This window comes from Exophiala oligosperma (genome assembly GCF_000835515.1).
Source record: "Exophiala oligosperma strain CBS 72588 unplaced genomic scaffold supercont1.3, whole genome shotgun sequence".
NCBI lineage: Eukaryota > Fungi > Ascomycota > Eurotiomycetes > Chaetothyriales > Herpotrichiellaceae > Exophiala > Exophiala oligosperma.
This window is the reverse complement of record NW_015622820.1, coordinates 3,501,004-3,517,341: the sequence shown is the minus strand read 5'-3', so window position 1 is coordinate 3,517,341 and position 16,338 is coordinate 3,501,004. Positions and strand designations below refer to the sequence as shown.

The 16,338-nt window shown below is 51.5% G+C and overlaps 4 protein-coding genes across 5 annotated transcripts; 2 read left to right on the top strand and 2 right to left on the bottom strand.

Moving 5' to 3' along the window:
- Positions 1–66: 66 nt before the first annotated feature.
- On the top strand, positions 67–2,310 carry PV06_03991 (uncharacterized protein; the record flags this gene model as incomplete). The annotated part of the gene is made up of 1 exon (XM_016404825.1): positions 67–2,310. The coding sequence occupies exon 1, from the start codon at positions 646–648 to the stop codon at positions 2,308–2,310; it is 1,665 nt and encodes a 554-aa protein (XP_016265830.1). The 5' UTR covers positions 67–645.
- A 399-nt stretch (positions 2,311–2,709) lies between these two features.
- PV06_03990 (uncharacterized protein) lies at positions 2,710–4,213 on the top strand (the record flags this gene model as incomplete). The annotated part of the gene is made up of 2 exons (XM_016404824.1): positions 2,710–3,732; positions 3,828–4,213. 2 exons carry the CDS (start codon positions 2,710–2,712, stop codon positions 4,080–4,082), a joined length of 1,278 nt encoding a protein of 425 aa, XP_016265829.1. The 3' UTR covers positions 4,083–4,213.
- A 6,103-nt stretch (positions 4,214–10,316) lies between these two features.
- PV06_03989 (uncharacterized protein) lies at positions 10,317–11,997 on the bottom strand. The gene has a single exon (XM_016404823.1). It carries the CDS (start codon positions 11,976–11,978, stop codon positions 10,815–10,817), a length of 1,164 nt encoding a protein of 387 aa, XP_016265828.1. The 5' UTR covers positions 11,979–11,997; the 3' UTR covers positions 10,317–10,814.
- Positions 11,998–12,360: 363 nt separating this feature from the next.
- On the bottom strand, positions 12,361–15,251 carry PV06_03988. 2 transcript variants are annotated; one of them, XM_016404822.1, is made up of 2 exons: positions 12,672–15,251; positions 12,361–12,618 (listed from the first exon to the last, which is right to left on the bottom strand). In XM_016404822.1, the coding sequence occupies exons 1-2, from the start codon at positions 15,078–15,080 to the stop codon at positions 12,592–12,594; spliced, it is 2,436 nt and encodes an 811-aa protein (XP_016265827.1). In that variant the 5' UTR covers positions 15,081–15,251; the 3' UTR covers positions 12,361–12,591. The 2 variants fall into 2 exon arrangements, with proteins under 2 accessions (XP_016265827.1, XP_016265826.1); XM_016404821.1 differs by having other exon boundaries at positions 12,361–15,251.
- Between the last annotated feature and the right edge of the window lie 1,087 nt (positions 15,252–16,338).

The window sequence follows — 16,338 nt, the reverse complement described above, 5'->3', positions numbered from 1 at the left end:
CTCGTACTAGCATCCAGAGACCAGTCTATCTCCGTACTCAAGGCTGGCTCCGTTCTACGACATGTGGAATATTTAGTGCAGACTCTGTGCTTTTAAGTGGATGCTCCCTTTGGGTTCTTTTGCTCGTCAATGGCAAAGCAAGCCATCAGTCCTACTTGACAACATCGATTGTTGTGAAAGTCGATCTGACCAAATGACCCGTTTCATTCAATGTGCAGCAGATATTCGAGCCAACATCGTGCTTCGCCACCCCAAGACCCCGGGACGATGTGCGGCTTATTGGGGAGATCCCAAAAGCACTGGGCGCTAATGCACGAGTTCTAGAGCTTGATTACAGTTGAGCCAGACTGCAAGGCAGACACTGCCACGATCTTCGTACCTATTTGGTTCGTATCACACTCGGTCAATCAAGGACTTCGCCGGCTTGAACGAAAGTTCCTGAACTCCATCTTTACTCCTCTGAAAGTATCGTATAACTACGGCTCCAGAATGGACTGCTTGATCTTGTTCAAGCATGACGTTCCAAATATTGCTCGTATTTGGGGGTCTACGGTGTTTGTGCCCATTTGAGCAGCAGAGTTCAGGGCCAGTGTGAGACACTTGTTGGAGGTTCTGCCCTGGGTCTAGCTACGACGGATCTTGAGCATGGCTTATGCTACCATTCCCATGAGTACGATAGCGTACAGGTTAGATGTCACAGATCAACCGACCAGAAACTTGGGACCTAGTCCGGATGAGTGGTTGCGAATCAAAGATGTATTCGCCGAATTATACATTGCAGAGAACCGAAAACTCAGAGAAGTCAAGGATATCTTGTCCAAGAACCATGGCTTCGATGCCAGCGAGAAGATGTACAAAAGGCGCATCACGGAGTGGAAGATCCACAAGAACTACAAAGCCCAGGAGAAGGTGGCTCTGGCCCGCAGAGTCAAGGCTTGTGTGGACGCCGGCAACAACCCTGACACGATTTCTTTTCGTGGGAGGCCGTTGAAACTTGACCGTGTCAGGCGACACTGTCGAAATGACAAGAAGCTGGCCAAGTTATGGGAGCATTTGTCTCAAAGTCCTCAAGAAGCGGCGGAGAAAGACCTGGTCGTTCGAGAAAGCAAAGTCCCAGCCAAGGCAAATCGACAATCAACTTGCAGAATATCTCCAGTTGTGACGGACACGATTGTAACGACCTCTTCAGACGGACCTAGCCTGACGAATTCCTCTCTTATCAGATCCGAGTCTGGTCTGGAGATGAACGCGACGCTACTTTCCGCATCGCCCAGACTTACAGCACAGCTTGACGAGCCAACGGATCTCCGTGCTGCCAATGCTGTCCTTTTGCATACCAGGGATGCCATCGACTGGCAATTCACAGCATTCACTCGTGTGAAGCTTCATGATCTCCAATCACGTTTCCCGGGCCGAGTCCCAATAGAAGTTATCACCGGACAAGTCGACCAAGTGTCGGCATTCTGGTTGGCGCTTTATCACGGATACGTTTTCCTGAAAGCAGGAAACCAGACACGGGCATTCCAAACATTGGATAACTCATGCCAGATGGTGCAACCACTGCTGGCCACGGCTCCGCTTCAACTTTTGACTTGTCTGCTTTTGCATTTTGCCAAACCATGGCACGGTCTCGATGCCCTCGAACAGCAATTACTGGGTTTTGTGTCGTCGATGACCGCTAATGTGCTTGGTCGTCATCACCCTCTAGCAAATGCGCTGCAGCTGGTGGCTACTGCTGGGATCAGGGAGCACGTCTCTGAATCTATGATGTGTATGATCGTTGATGCTTATAGAAGCCGACGCAAACCGAGCAACTCGTCGGTGTTTGCCTTGCGTATCGATCAGATCGATATGCTACGGGAGCGCAAGAAGTTTGCGCAGGCACAGACCCTCTGCCAGGAAGTTGTCAACGAGAGTCAAGTCATGGGACACAAGCGACACCGAACTGCCCTGGCCGCCCTCGGGAGAATTTATGCCGATCAGAATGAAGAGTATGCAGTGGAAGGTGTTGCGAGCAGGATACTTGCCGAAGAGAGAGTTGATCGTCTCGCCTCGGACAGAGGTGGCACTATAATATGGGCCCACGACCAACTGGCGAGACTGTACATGGACAGACGGGATTACAAACCTGCCGAGCGACATCTCTGGAGAGCGATTCTTGAGTCCCGGGGACGACCGGACCACCGAGGGCCTTCGACGCGGTCCTTGATCGTGAGGTTTCAGTCATGTCTGAGCCAGCAAGGTCGGTGTGTGGAGATTGAGGAAATCTGTGCTGGCACGGGAATCCCACTTGAGCTGGTGGGATGGTAAGTGGCAGGAGTCTTTTCTCACCAAGATCGACTACTTCTTTCTCAAAAGGCAATTCTGGCTGAAGCCTTGTTGGGATTCATGCTGGGATTTCTTTGTTCCTTGAGTTGTGGCACTGAAACATCAATCTCGTACATTGGTGAAATCGAGGGGAGCCTACGATGGTAGGTGTTCATAAAATGTCTCATGATCCAAATCAGAATTGATCGGGACTTTGATCCCAAAGTCTCTGGAACTGATCCAAGAGCTCCTGAAGAGCTCTCGAAAGAGGTGTATTCTTCATTATTCATGAGAGAGAGTCTTCCCCTGCGTTTGAAATTCTTCTTTCCAGTCGGACCGCACCCACGCAGTCTCGCAGAATACTCGTTACCAGCAAACCACAACAAGCCCAAACAAAGAACCATGGAAATGCACCGTCAAAACAGACACTCAACGACCGACTCTTACTTCCAATCTCTGTCTTTCCCACCCATTTCGTCCATTGGCCAATTGCTCGGCAAGTCCAACTTCAAAGCGTGGCGGTCATCAATCGAGCCCGTCCTCCTCGGCAACCCTCTCTCCTCCAGACTCATCCTGGGCGGGGAGTGGTCCGACCCTCGCGCGGCCACCGCTTCCTCGCATGGAGTCTTGTCCGAGCAAGAACGAGACGAATGGCACGCGGCCACCGTGGCGACGTGTCGATTCATCCGGGCGACTTTGGCACTCAACGTGGCTCCCTTTGTCCGCCAACACAACACCGCCAAAGCACTCTACTTGAACCTCGTATGGTTGTACGGTCCCGAGGCTGGTATTGACACGCAGGGAGGTCCTACCGTTTCTTCGCCAGGAGCTCTGATGCAACAGCAAGACCCTCGCAGGACTCGAGCAGGGTTGTTGGCGGCCATGGAAAGCAAGACACCGCTGGGAGAGACGATGATAAACGTCCCTGGACGACTACCACCACCACCATCTTCGTATTCGCATCCGCATGCAAAAGCAGCAGTACGAGTTCGACCTCAAGAAGTCGCCAACTTGGGTTCCAGTCTCAGCACCACTTCTCTTCTCTTGACCAACGCTGCGACAACCACTCCAAGTCCCTCAGCGTCAGCGTCAGCGAGTGCGAGTGCGAATGTGACTGATCTCATTAGACCCGACTCTCAAGTCTTGCCGGTGGAAACGAAACCACATCCAGTCAGGGCGATTATAGATGCTCTTCCGTCTGTGCCGTTTGCACCGCCACCATCACCACCATCACCACCGGCCATGGTCCATGTCTATGAACGAATGAGAAAGTCACCGGATCCTAGTCTCCAGACCATACATGAAGAGCCACACCCCGGTACCAAGGTTACGTTTTCTCGTGCGGTGGTTGCCACCACAACAGAACAAGACGTCAGTCCAGTCAGTCCTGGAGATAATGGTCGCGATGACGATGTCGATGACGATGTGAGTTGTCTCCTCCCATCCTAGCAAGTGGTCATTTTGTTTGCCTGAAGATGTTCTTTTGTCTGGCTGTTGGCATTGACCAACCAAAAATGTAGTCCTTGAGCCCTCTTGAAGATACCGACGAAGAAGACATGTCCATTTCTTCGCGACGCCCACCGATCAAGGGATCCAAACAAAAGTATCATGCGGACTCGAGCTTGAAAGAGAAGTCAAGATCAATATTTACTCGAACCGCTGGAACCTCTGTTCTGTCCGCCACAAACGAATCCAGCAAGACACGCAAACTTTCCTTTTCGTTCCCGCTACGCAAATTGAACAAAGACAGTAGGAGTAAAAGCGGAGGGAAGTAGGAATGATAGGTAATGATCGTTTTACACAAGTCGTGCTGAGAATATATGCCGGGGTTTTTCTGTGTCAGTTGTTGCAAATGTTGTCAATTCTCATATGAAAAACATCAGTTCTCTTAGTTAAGAATCAGTCGAGTGGTTTGTGTTATTGGTTATATGTACTCAAATATATCCTGTTTTTCATTCATTCGTACACATCTGTCTCCTGTGTTGATTCCGCATAGAAGCTTCAATACTGCGTCTTGCGTTCTGCCGTTCTTCTGTATTATCTACTCTACTCCCTATTCAAGAAGGAGGAGCACCCGCCGCCCACTTGACATATCGATTCACCATCACCAATCTAGTCTCTCATCGTCCTCCAACCTCTCCTTGCCCACAAAAAGACCCAACAAACCGCCTCCGACGTGGTTTCTGACGGTTTTCCATTCTCCTGCCGGCCCACCATCTCGACTCTTCATGTAATGACTCAGGTCCGGTGAGAGCATCTCCTTTGGGATTTTGACGTCTTTTGTGTACCTCGCTCCAAAATACTTGACTTGTTTGTCGTCGTCGTCACGAATCTTGTCGTCGTGATTCGACTTCATTGTGTGACTCCTGGGTTTCGATGACCTGCGTACATCTTCTTTGGCGTTTGTACCTACCACGTCTCCAACCGCAGGTGCACGTGTGGCGCCACCGACACTTCCTCGAGGCTGAGCACGTCGACGGTCGATCCTGACACCTTGCCTCGTTGCCCTGGACACGTCGTCGTCGAAATAATTAAACGGCACGAACATGACGCTGCTCGCGCTCGTGTGCATCAGAGTGTTTGGGATGTCTTGTGTGGTGGGGACGTGGTGACCTCCGAGGTTGAAGTAGACCACCAAATCCTCCTCGGTGATTTCTTCGTCGTCGACCATCTTTTCAAAATCGACCAAGGGATCCAAGGGCTCGAGGTAGTTGAGGTGGTGAGCCGCCGAGGGTTCGGTGTCGGGGTGGTTCTTGAGGACCCACAGGTCCGAACTCGACCAACTCGCCGACCGTCCCAGGGTCGTCGAGTTCAGGATGGTCAGGTGTGCAGGGTTGCCCATGCCAGTACCGCCCAGAATGCGGTACGCCCGTTTCTCCCCCCACTTGTTGGTGGTGTTCGACGTGACCAAAAACATGTCCCGACCGTTCTTGGGCCAGTCCAGACCCGTCTCGCGCTCGACGGGCCGGTGGACCATGTGCATCGTGTTCCTGCCCGCGCCGGCGGGGACTTCAGGTCTGTCCCAGTCGTATTCGCGCCGCAGGGGCTCGACGGAAGTCCGCACGAACGTGTTGGAGGTCCCGCAGACGTCGAAATCCGCCTTGAACACCACCACGTGGTCGTGCATCGACGTGTGCAGGGCCTGGTGCACGCGGTAGCCATATTCGTTCCTTGTGTTTGTGTCGTCTCTTTCGTCGCGCGCCGCCGTGTCGGTGGTCTGCGTGTTGGTGCGTGGTTCCGCATGAAAGGCACCGAATATGTATCCTGAAGCTCGAAGTTTGACTTCGACGGATCCATCAAGATAGAATATATAATCAATCTATTTAATAATGAAAAATCAGTGCCCGAGGTCAGTAAAAGTTCTCGTAGTAGGTAGGAGGTTCTGAAGGGTTCAACTTTCTCTCTTGAAACAATCAGTACAAAGCGTCGGAAAATACTCACAGTATAGTCATAGTTGCCCACGGTGGAAACGCTCCGCACGACCAGGTACGTATTTCTACTCACGGTCGCGCTAAAGGTCGAGGTGTGTCTCTGCAAGGGTGCGTCGGAAGTGTACTCAAAGACACAAATCGCGTTCTTGTTGGTGTACATCTTGCCACCCTTGTGGAAAGACATGTCGATGTACTCTGCGTGGCCGGGACAGTCGACGCCCGGCACGAGACTAAACATCATGCTGCCCATGCCGAAAAAGGTGTCGAGAAATTCGAGTCCGGACTGCATCGGCTCCACGCCCGCGTAGTGAGCGAGGGCCTCCTGTAGGCCCAGCTGGTAGATGAGTCGGGACGAGTTGTAGCGGATGTCGAAGAGAGACAGGGCCGTGGCTTGCGCCGTCGACAGGTAAAACGAAAACCCCATCCAAGACACATAGTTTTGTTCTCGGTCGAGGTGGTAGCGTGGACCGTACGGTTGGATCGATAGAGGCGGAGGCATGTCTCGTTCGGGGAAAGAGGACGCACCAAAATCCTCGGTGTCGGTCCAAGAACCATCACGGTTGAGTTCGAGCTTGACAAAGTCCGGGGACTTGATCGCCTCGCGGAGAACGGTGTCGTTGCTATAGAGGATTCCATTGTAAAACCATTCACCCGTCGTCCAGGTCGACGGGTTCGCCGTGGGAGTGTCCAGTTTGACGTAGAGACCTTGGGGCAAGAGACTACGACTGTCCGATTCGATGCCCGATCCGAAGAACTCGAGCCAGTGAACCATGGATCCGTGGTCAATCAGGGCGGGACGAGCGCCGATGACGAGAGCGTCAGGATCGGAAGGGTCATGACGGTTTGTGGTGGCACCCAATAACTCTTGGGTGATGTCCGACGCGTTTTCACCGATGCTGAGGGCCCAGTCCAGCAGAGCAAAGACGTCTGATATCGGACTCTGCACGTAGTTGCGGCCAGAGTTGTGTGGGTAGATCAGGGGCAGGATTTGAGTGTCGTTGCTCGGTGGGAGAGGCCCGACCATGTAGTCGACAATGTAGGCATCATCCTGTCGAAGTTCGATATTTGACACTCTGGCCCATCGTTCTGGAATCGGACCATTGTGATCCAAGAAGTCGACGACGTCGGACTTGTTTGGTCGCAGTAGTTCGACCAAATAGTTCGCGCTTCTACCTCCTCTCACAACATCTGTGGTGACACTCAGGTTCGAGGATCGCTGAAGAAACGTGTAAATCTCAGAAGCCTCATGGCCGTCGATCTCACTGAACGGATTCACTGCTGGAGCCCGGAAATGCTTGCGACGAGATTCAGAGAGCGAGGATTGTTGCTGGTGGTGCCTGATTGAAACAAACGGAGTGGATAAGAAAAGGAGATAAGCGACGCTCGAGAAGATGATGAGAGCCGAGATGGAAATGCTCAACGGCTTCCACGACGCCATCTTTTCATGAGCTTTCGAAGACAAAAGACCACTGCTTTGGCCGTCTGGGATCAAGACTGGAAAGTATGGAGTGATAACATCAGTATCGAAATGAAAGGCATCCATGATACAAAGCATCCTCAGATACTGGAGGAGCAGCCAATGAAGGGGACGACGGAGATGGCCTTATGAACCAGTCGAGTCACGCTTAGAATCACCTTCTCCGGCATAGTCTCGAACTCAGCGATTCTGTGAAGGCCATATTGATCAGTGGTAGAGAGTGACGATGTGTGTGTCTGAACTAATATTTCTAAAATCATGACTCTAGGCACTCCGTATGCATCTACTGTGATCGTCAGTCCAAACAAGCCGCCGTTCACTACTATCAAGTGGCTGCTACGCCGTCAGGAATGCGGAATTCCTTTGCAATCTCTCCCTTTTCCACACCCTCATCAGTGTGCTTCACGACCTTGTCCTCTGTGACCACCAGCTTCTCACCCTTTTCCAGGGGCTCATGAACGAACCGAGTACCATTGAGGTACCAGGACAGACCCTCGACGTCACCCGATCTCTCTGCCACAGCCCATCCATCTCCAAACCATCCGAAATCATTACCGTCGACCGTCGTCATCTCAAAGTCATCGAAGCGGACATGCTCGAGGGCTCTGACGGCATGTATGCTGCTACCAGGCCAGAGTGCTGTAACTCTGCCTTTCATCCTCTCCTCTCGCGTGGCATTCGGAGGCGCGGATTTATACCAGCTTCCGCACTCAGCCGAGAACACGGTACGCTTAAAGTATGCGTCGCAGTAGTTTGTAAAGTTCTCGACTTGTTTTTTCTTTGGTTCGATCGTCTTGACGTTGCCTTGCGCCAGTCTCTGCAAGATCTGGACAACATAGAGCGCGACGGCCTCGGCGATGATCAACAGGTTGCCATTTCCCACGCCTGCGTTCGGACCCAGGGACTGGAAGAAATTGGGAAATTGGTCAACGCTGACGGTGAGGTACGTCTCTGGTCGTACTCGATACCGTTCTTGAAGATTGATCCCTCCGCGGCCATAGATTGGGAAACGCCCTTGGAAGGAAGTATCGAATCCGGTGGCGCATACGATTGTGTCGACAGGGCGATGCTTACCATCAGTTGTCGTAATGCCGGTCTCGTCAACGTGAGAGATCTTGTCGTACACCACATTGACATTGTCTGCCGTCAGCGCCTCAAGGTAGCCAGGGCCAGGGGTCAACCGTTTACAGAGAGGCGGAAAGTCAGGGATCAAATGGTCGGCGATTTCCTGTTTCTTCGCCAGTCTCTTTCCCATGTCTTCTTTGAACTGTGCCGTGGCCCCTTCGTGCTCCTTTGTCCCACGATGGGTCATGGCAAAGTTACCTTGCATACCGATTTCGAGCGCCTTGCGATATTTGATGTACGATGCTGGGTCCTTCTTCCAAGCTTCAATCTCCTCTTGCGTATAGTCAAAGTTGCCGTCTTGTCCATCGTTGCGTTCTCGCACGAGCTCATTGCCGAATGTAGCGGCGATCCACGTCCGTCCACGAATATAACAGTCCATTGATTTTACTTTGGGTTGGAGGGTAGGGACGATCTGAATGCCACTACTTCCAGCACCAATTACCGCGATGTTTTTATCCTGGAACAGCATCAGTAGGAATCGGTGTGAAAAACTGGCAAGATTATCTTACGGTCGCATCATAACTGGGGTCCCAATCTGCGCTGTGCATCAATGTGCCCTTGAAATCCTGGAGGCCTTTGATATCTGGCCATTTCCACTCATTCAATACACCAGTACCGGTCATAAAAACATCTGAAATGTCTTCGACGATCTCGTTCGAGCCGACTTTCTGGAATTTGACGTGCCACTTGCTTGTTTCTTCATTCCACCGAGCTTCGATGCATCTATGGCTGAATTTCATATACTTCCGGATTTTGTACTTTTCGACAACTTTGCGCCAATACTCCAGTATTTCCGGAGAGCCAGCATAGAACTTACTCCATTCGAGGTTCGACTCAAAACTCAACTGATACGAATGCGCAGGAATGTCTGATGATTTTTGGTTAGATGATTTCCTCGTCGTCATTCAGATACAGGTCACCAACCACATGCACAACCTGGATATCTGGAAATTTTTTGAGCATTAGATCAAGTTGGTAGCTTTCGCGGAAGGCAAACCCACCGGTTTTCGTACCAAGTGCCACCTACGTCCGCATTCTTCTCGTAGACGGCGAGCTCCAAGTTCGGTATGGCTTTGGGAAACTGGATTGCGGCGCAAATACCACTGACTCCGGCACCAATATAGATGACCTTCAAAGGCCGCGGTTCGTCGATCGCTCGCTCGGAAATCAAGGGATGAGCATATTCACTGCCAGTGACCTTGTACCCCAACGAACCCATCCTGAGAAGAACACGAGGCCGAAAAGGGCGACAATGGAATAACCGAGGCACGTCAAATAGGTGGTGGGATGCTTATCGGTCTGGGAGAACTCTTGTCGGGCTCCTTCTGCAATGGGTCCTCGGTCGCACCACTTTGATCGTGAACCCTCAGGACTGGGATGAAGAATGGTAGGTGGATCGAAGAGGCTGGAAGTCGAGGAATTTGACCTATATATGACTATGTGAGCTCTTGTGCCGGGGCCACCAGGCCAAGGATGATGGCTCTGAATCTAGATACGGTCTCGACCTTCTCTTTCTCGAGATATGCCGAAACTAAGGGTCACCAGGCATGGGCGCGGAAGAGCTCCGGTTCAATCGCTGGTGGGTGGCATGCGGTGGGCACGCCTCTTGGGGATCCCAGATAACGAGGCGAAATACTCTTGTCGGCCCCGCGAACATCCATCTCGGAGGCGGAGAAACTCCACTTTGGCGGCTGAAAGTCCAAGCTGTGTGGGAGACGTTTGTAAGGGCTGGAGAGAGAGAGGGAGTACCGGCGACTGGAAGAGAAGTGGGATACACGTGGAATGGATTTGTGCGCTTGTCGTAGACTCTGAGGGCAGCCGATTTGGAAATAACATGACGCTTTGGGTAACGTATCGACGTCAACGATCCTTTCCCTCATGTATTTAAAAGCAATTCAACGCGGGTTGATATATGTACGGCCGACGTTATCTGGAGAGAGCATTGATTGCCCTCAGCATTAGTGAGGGTGTAGCGTAGATATATAGCTTGATTCCTACAAGAGGACAATTTGGTACTGCCAATCGCTGTCAATCTGATGTCGACGCTGGTTTTTACTATTTCTTGTGCAATGACAATTCAGCGATGGTCCCAGTCTCCTCTATCTCTGCCAACAATCGGCCCGCATTTTGGGTTGAGCGAATCTTTGCAGAACTCCAAACCATCGCCAAATCGACCTCAGCGGTCTCTCGTTAAGACGGATTAAAAGACGATGCTCGTTACCTCTGGATCCATCGATCCGGGTGTTGCACTGATCCACGCAGGGATGTCCATCAGCCCAGGAGTGCTGAGCCTGGGGAGAACATCAACCACGACGTTGTTCTATGGCGTCGAGACCACTTCGTACCGTGACTTGAAAACGGAGGCACAGTATGCCGGGCAAGTTTCATCTGGCATCAGTCCGCCCTTCACTCACATTCAAGACAAGTCTGCTTCCAACCATTGAGGATCAGCATTGACCCATTCCATTTCCGTTTCAACCGAAGACAAACTTGATATAATTCCTTCTCAGTATCCGAGCACCATCCTCCAGAGACCATCCCTTGATCTCACATATCTTCCCCACTATGTCCGCCAGTAAACTATCCATCAACTCACCAGCGCAATGTAGGTCGCTCTCCACAAGTATTCGATCTTCGGGTACTTCCTCAATGACCTTGACAACCTTCGCGGAAGAGGACTTTAAGAAGTTGATGCCGGAGGAAAAGGAAAAGTAAATGTCCGCCGGTACAGCAGGATTGAGAAATTGCTTGAGAGTATCAGGAGGGCCAGAGTAGGAGTGCATGCAGATTCGTGGGGGGTAAGGGAGTTTTGAGAGTGTAGCAGCGCCGCCACTCTCTTCGGCGTCCTTGGATGTTGCGGCGCCAGGAGCATCCGTTTGTTTCCTCCTTTCGCGCTTCGAGGGCTTCTCGCGGCCTTTCCACAAGCTCTGCATCAGTTCAAAGATCAGGCCATGCGCTTGAACGCTATGTACAGACACCGGGCGACCCATCTTCGCAGCAAGGTCGAACTGGGCCCTCAGGATCGTCTTCTGGTGCTCCAGGTTGACCCGATACGGAGTCAGAGGTCTGCCCTCGCGCGAGCCAGGAGTGTAGTCCTCCTCTGAACCACCCGTTTTCTGTGTCGTGTCACCGGTCATGGCGCTTGGACCTTCAGGCACCCGAAAAGACCGATCCAAGCCTACCTCTCCAACCAAAGCATACGGGAACTCCTTCAGCCGTGCTTCAGTCAGCTGTAGAAACTCTCGGAGAGAAAACGGGGTTGGAAGAGCTTCCAAGAACTTTTCATCTTCGGGAGCAGGTACGAGGACGGATTTGTAGTGGTCCCCAGGGTCGGGCTGATCGTGTGTGCTCCGGTCATCATACATCTGGTGAGAAAACCAAGGATGCCATCCAAAAGCCGGCACGACACGTGTGCGTGATTGTACATCGGAAAGCTCATGCGGAGAGCCCAGAGGATACAGCCTTGCAGTTCTTTCAACCATTTCCTGATCTTGAGATCTCGTGGCCATGATCGTCAGGACTCTCGCTTTCATGCGGACGATGTCCTTGACCGAGGCCATGATGTCTGTTGGATGACAATGAGAGTCAAAGACTCCAACCTGCCAGATCGAGTCATGCTTGTCCCGATCGTCACCCATGACTATAGAAATAGCTGAGGCCGACCAACTCACAACTATCAAAGTCACAGAGGAGACCAGGTAAAAGGAGGTGCCTTGCAGTTTGGACACACATGATGTCAACAATGCCAAGCGAAATAGACTACGGTGGACCACAATAAAGCTCTAGATACTACGTGTCTTACAGAATACTGAGGAATCTGCCTACGACGGCCAGACTTGGGACTGTGGTAGCGTAGATACCCTGGGTATTCAACGTGTACGCGTGCTCTGTTGCGCAAAGGGACTGAGTTCATGTTGTAAGTAAAATCCAGGAGTGAATAGGCCAATGGATTGGATGGGTTAATGATTAGGTCCGAGGACCAAGGAATGTGGTTCACGACAACACATGTGAAATGGGAAGATGGTTTCGGAGCATTCTCATGCTTTGTGCTCATGATGATCATCATTGATTGTTTAAAGATGCGTTGGAAGAGACTAGTAGACGCCTGATATCTGCTGTGTTCTCGCTGCCAATTCCGGCTTTTAAACCACAAATTCATTCCCTAACGCCGGCGAGCCTTGCTCGTTTGTATATTTTTCAAACCCCCATGAAGATAAGGAGTCATCCTGGCTTTCATAGCCAGTGTCATTACTATAGCTGCTGTATCGTCTCAACTTGCTTTGTGCAAACAGGTCAGCCGAGGACTCTTGATCGTTTGGGAGGAGGCGGACCTCGTCTTTACCAGCAGTAAGTACTGGTAACTGGACCTCAGGCAGCCGCTGGTGAAGATAAGCTAAAGCAGCCTTAGTTAAAAGACCAACGTTCACGTTGTCAAGAGCCTTGGAAGAGAAATGTGTTCTGGCTTTTTTCTCGTTCTGCTCATAATCAAGTATTTGCAAAGTCCTAGCGCAGTGTAAACAGTTCAAGATATCGCTTCTTGCTGATGACGGCGTCGATGAATCAATAATGTAAGGAGGCCGCTCAAACTGCGCGTTGGGTGAAGGAGCTTCCATCGATTCGGAGGCACGGACAAAGCATGCACTCCGGGCAGTGGTGCTGAAGATTGAGCTTGCTGCCAGGGCCCGTGTCTCGGCCGCGGAGCCGGGCGGGGCCAATTTCATGGCTTCAGTGAGATGCCTCCGCACCATCTCGCTTGGCTCAGGGGAACGCAAGACGTTTTCAAGTGCCTGTGTCAAGGAATATGTAGATCGCCATGCTGCAACTGCGTCCAGCGGGGACCGCACAGCATGATCCTCGACCACCACATTCATCAAGGCATTGGAAGATTCTTCTTGCGTCGGCCGATCGTACATCAGATTGTAGGCCCTTTGGCAGACGGTGTCAAGGAAGACTTCGTTGCACGGCAGATTAAGCATCTCTGATAGATACGGCGGTAATCGATCGGCATCACGCAGGGGTAACTTTTCGTGCAACCCTTGAGCTCTTGTCCACTGCCAATTGGCGAAAAATTGCCCGACACGGTTAGCGATTCGGTGAGTAGCCGTTCCGAGTGAGCCCACGTTCCACAACAACACCCGACAATGGAGTGCTTTGAGCATCAGCCGCAGAGGAGTCTTTGGTAAAGTGCCTGACCCGAAGATAGTCAAGACCACTCTGCTGCGACTCACTTCGACGTCTCCGCCTGCCAATTGAGCGTCAATCGCGATGTCCCAGGCTTTGATGCGAGCCACGTCATCTTCTGCACTTCGCCCGGTCAGCCAAGCGTATGCCCGACTTCCGAATAGGTAACCGACAGTGTACCTGAGCCACTCGGAAGTGAGAGCAACCCATTCCGGGAAGAAGCTATGGTGAGGAAGGTGAAGCTCCTGCATGCTGGTGCTCCAGGCCCGACGTCTGACCTGGATCGGTGAAGCAGGCGCCGGTGTTATTCGAGTCCGCGATGAAGCCTCTTCAATGTCTTCCTTTGGCGCTGGCTTGGAGTTGAAAAGATATGAGAAGACCAGAAAAGCCAGTATTGTCAAAGCCATGAAGCCTTTGATCAACGGAATGACACCTCCGGTCTGACAGAACTGGCTGAAGGCAGCAAGGTAAATTCTGGGAGACTGCAGAAATTTCCAACCATCTAGAAGTTCCAAAGGAATGCCGAATAGACCTTTTTCTCGTGATTCCGTGCCAGTGTCGGACTCTGCCAGTCCATCCATAATCATGAGCCCAGCCAATGATCCCAACATGATCCTTGTTGGCCATTTGCCACGATATTTGGACCGATCTGAATCGTAAACATGACCATAGTGCTCCTGCGACTGATTTTGACGTAGCTTTCGCCAACTGTCAGGAATGGGGATCAATCCCTGAGGTGGATTCGAAGAGCTGGCTCGGTTTTCTGAAGGGGAGTCGACCTGTGAGATGGCTGGAGACTCTTCAATGATTGTATCACTCGTGAATGCAGCAGCTCTTTGGGCGTCGTGACCACCCTGTGCGATGACTTTGTCGAGTGTTTCGAGTCGTTCTTTCAACGATTTGTTTTCCTCCTCCAGCCGCCTCGTACGGAACTCAAGGTGCCGGATGTATTCTACAGCCTTGGTCAGGATCGAGGCTTTATTGAGCTTATTGCTGGGTGCGAGGCCTTCCAAGTCTTCCTCGTCCGAATCCGCAGTTGATACATCCGTCGCCTTTTTCTTGGTGATCCGTAGACTTGGGACGCTGTCTCTTAATTCCGAGATCTTCTCGTTTAGATTGGCTCGGTATCTCTTCTCGATCACGTTGTGTGGGCGTTTCTTCGCAGCAGGAGTTACCTCGTTATGGTGGTCGGTGGTTGGCACATCGGAGGGAGACAACTTCCGCTTCAGCATTGGGCGTTCATTCGGCGATGTTTGCTCGCGTAGCGTATCCCCGCTGAGTCTCAGGTCGATGCTGGACCGTGACTCTGGTGAAGAGGAGCTGTGTTGAGGGGTCAAGAGGTCGTGGTGTGGATGAGCGGTGAGAAGGTCTGTTTTCAGGGAGGGGTGCAGGTCGCTGTTGACGGTCGAGGAAGGAGAGATGGGAAGGTGGAAGACCTGATCTGGGTGGACTGTAGGCTTTACATCTGTAGCAGTGCCCGCGGAGGTGGTTGCGGCATTCCAGTCAAGCCAGTTGTCGAAGTCGCGACCTGCTGAGGTAACGTCGAGTTGCGGTTCCATGGCATGTAAGGTGGGCGAGGATGGCGATGATTTATGCAACGCGTAAAACACAAGGCATTCTGCTAGATGTGGCGGACTAATTTATCGAGGGATCTTGGTCGATTTAAATGGTGTCGTCGAGAACCTTGAGCATTGAAGATATAGGAAGGAGGCGACAAGCATATTATCAAGGTGGGAGGGAATGAAGATGAATTGCGTCCCTGACTAGACTAACCGAGAGAGCCATGATAGGACAGAACGCCGGCTCTCAACCTCCCGTCTTCGACACAGCCACGATAACACGAAGCCACAAGTACCGGAGAGGAACATGGCATTTGCTCTATCTCACTACTGACTGTTGTGTATCTTTTACGAACTCGACCTCTGTGTGGCCGTCAGTCGGCCGTGGCTGATGCGAAGATCACAACCTCGTTATAGCAAAGATCAAGGGTCAAAGGGTCAGGCTCATCGTTCCGAACAGCTCGGTAGCAAAGCGAGCGCACATCGTCTGTAATGATATTCATGTTTCCTACTCGTACATACTGTAGGCTCCTTGGACAAAGAGGGCTAGAATACTAGATCGCATACAATTGCTGCATATGAGGTAGGCTCGCAGCTTTTCTTGCGTGAGAATGAGGGCAGCTCGCAGAGCGACAGATCAATTCATCGCGAACCAATTTGGAATACACCTTACTTGTGCGAGGCTTTGGCTGACGCTTCAACTGCAAGGAACTGGGATATGATCCATTCAAAGCCTCTGCGTAGACGGAATGCGGTGCTTGTACCTTTCGTCAGCGTCAGAGCAGCGTTGAAGTACACGATTTCACGGCAGACAGCAGGCAAAGAAGCTCGAAAGACAAGAAGACAGATACCCGGGGATACTCGTACATCCTGTTTTATCAATAATGGATTTAAGGGAAGATACGCCTTAGCAAATTCCCAGCCATGTACAGTACAGTTGGGAAGTCAGATGCCGGATGATGCCACCACGACTACGAGTATTCGTACTCGTACTCGTATAGATATGTCCTCAGGCATCGGGATGTCCTTGGGTTCCTCGTACCTTTCATTCGGGGTCTTTCAAGGACATCAAAAAGTCCTTCCCTTCCTTTTCAAGTGATGCTTCATTCTTACTCACCAGCTTACAATCCCGCGTCTGACATCAGGGAGCGCCATACTTGTGCCAAAAAAGCAGGTACAAGCCAAAGTCAGACAAATGCCCTTCAGATTGAACGAAAAGGACTCGGACCATCTGTTTCCAATAAGCTGGGTTGTCGTG

What these genes read in the sequence shown, in the direction of transcription:
- PV06_03989 (XM_016404823.1), bottom strand. Translation starts at nt 11,978, where the DNA reads ATGGGTGACGATCGGGACAAGCATGACTCGATCTGGCAGGTTGGAGTC.
- PV06_03988 (XM_016404821.1), bottom strand. Translation starts at nt 15,080, where the DNA reads ATGGAACCGCAACTCGACGTTACCTCAGCAGGTCGCGACTTCGACAAC.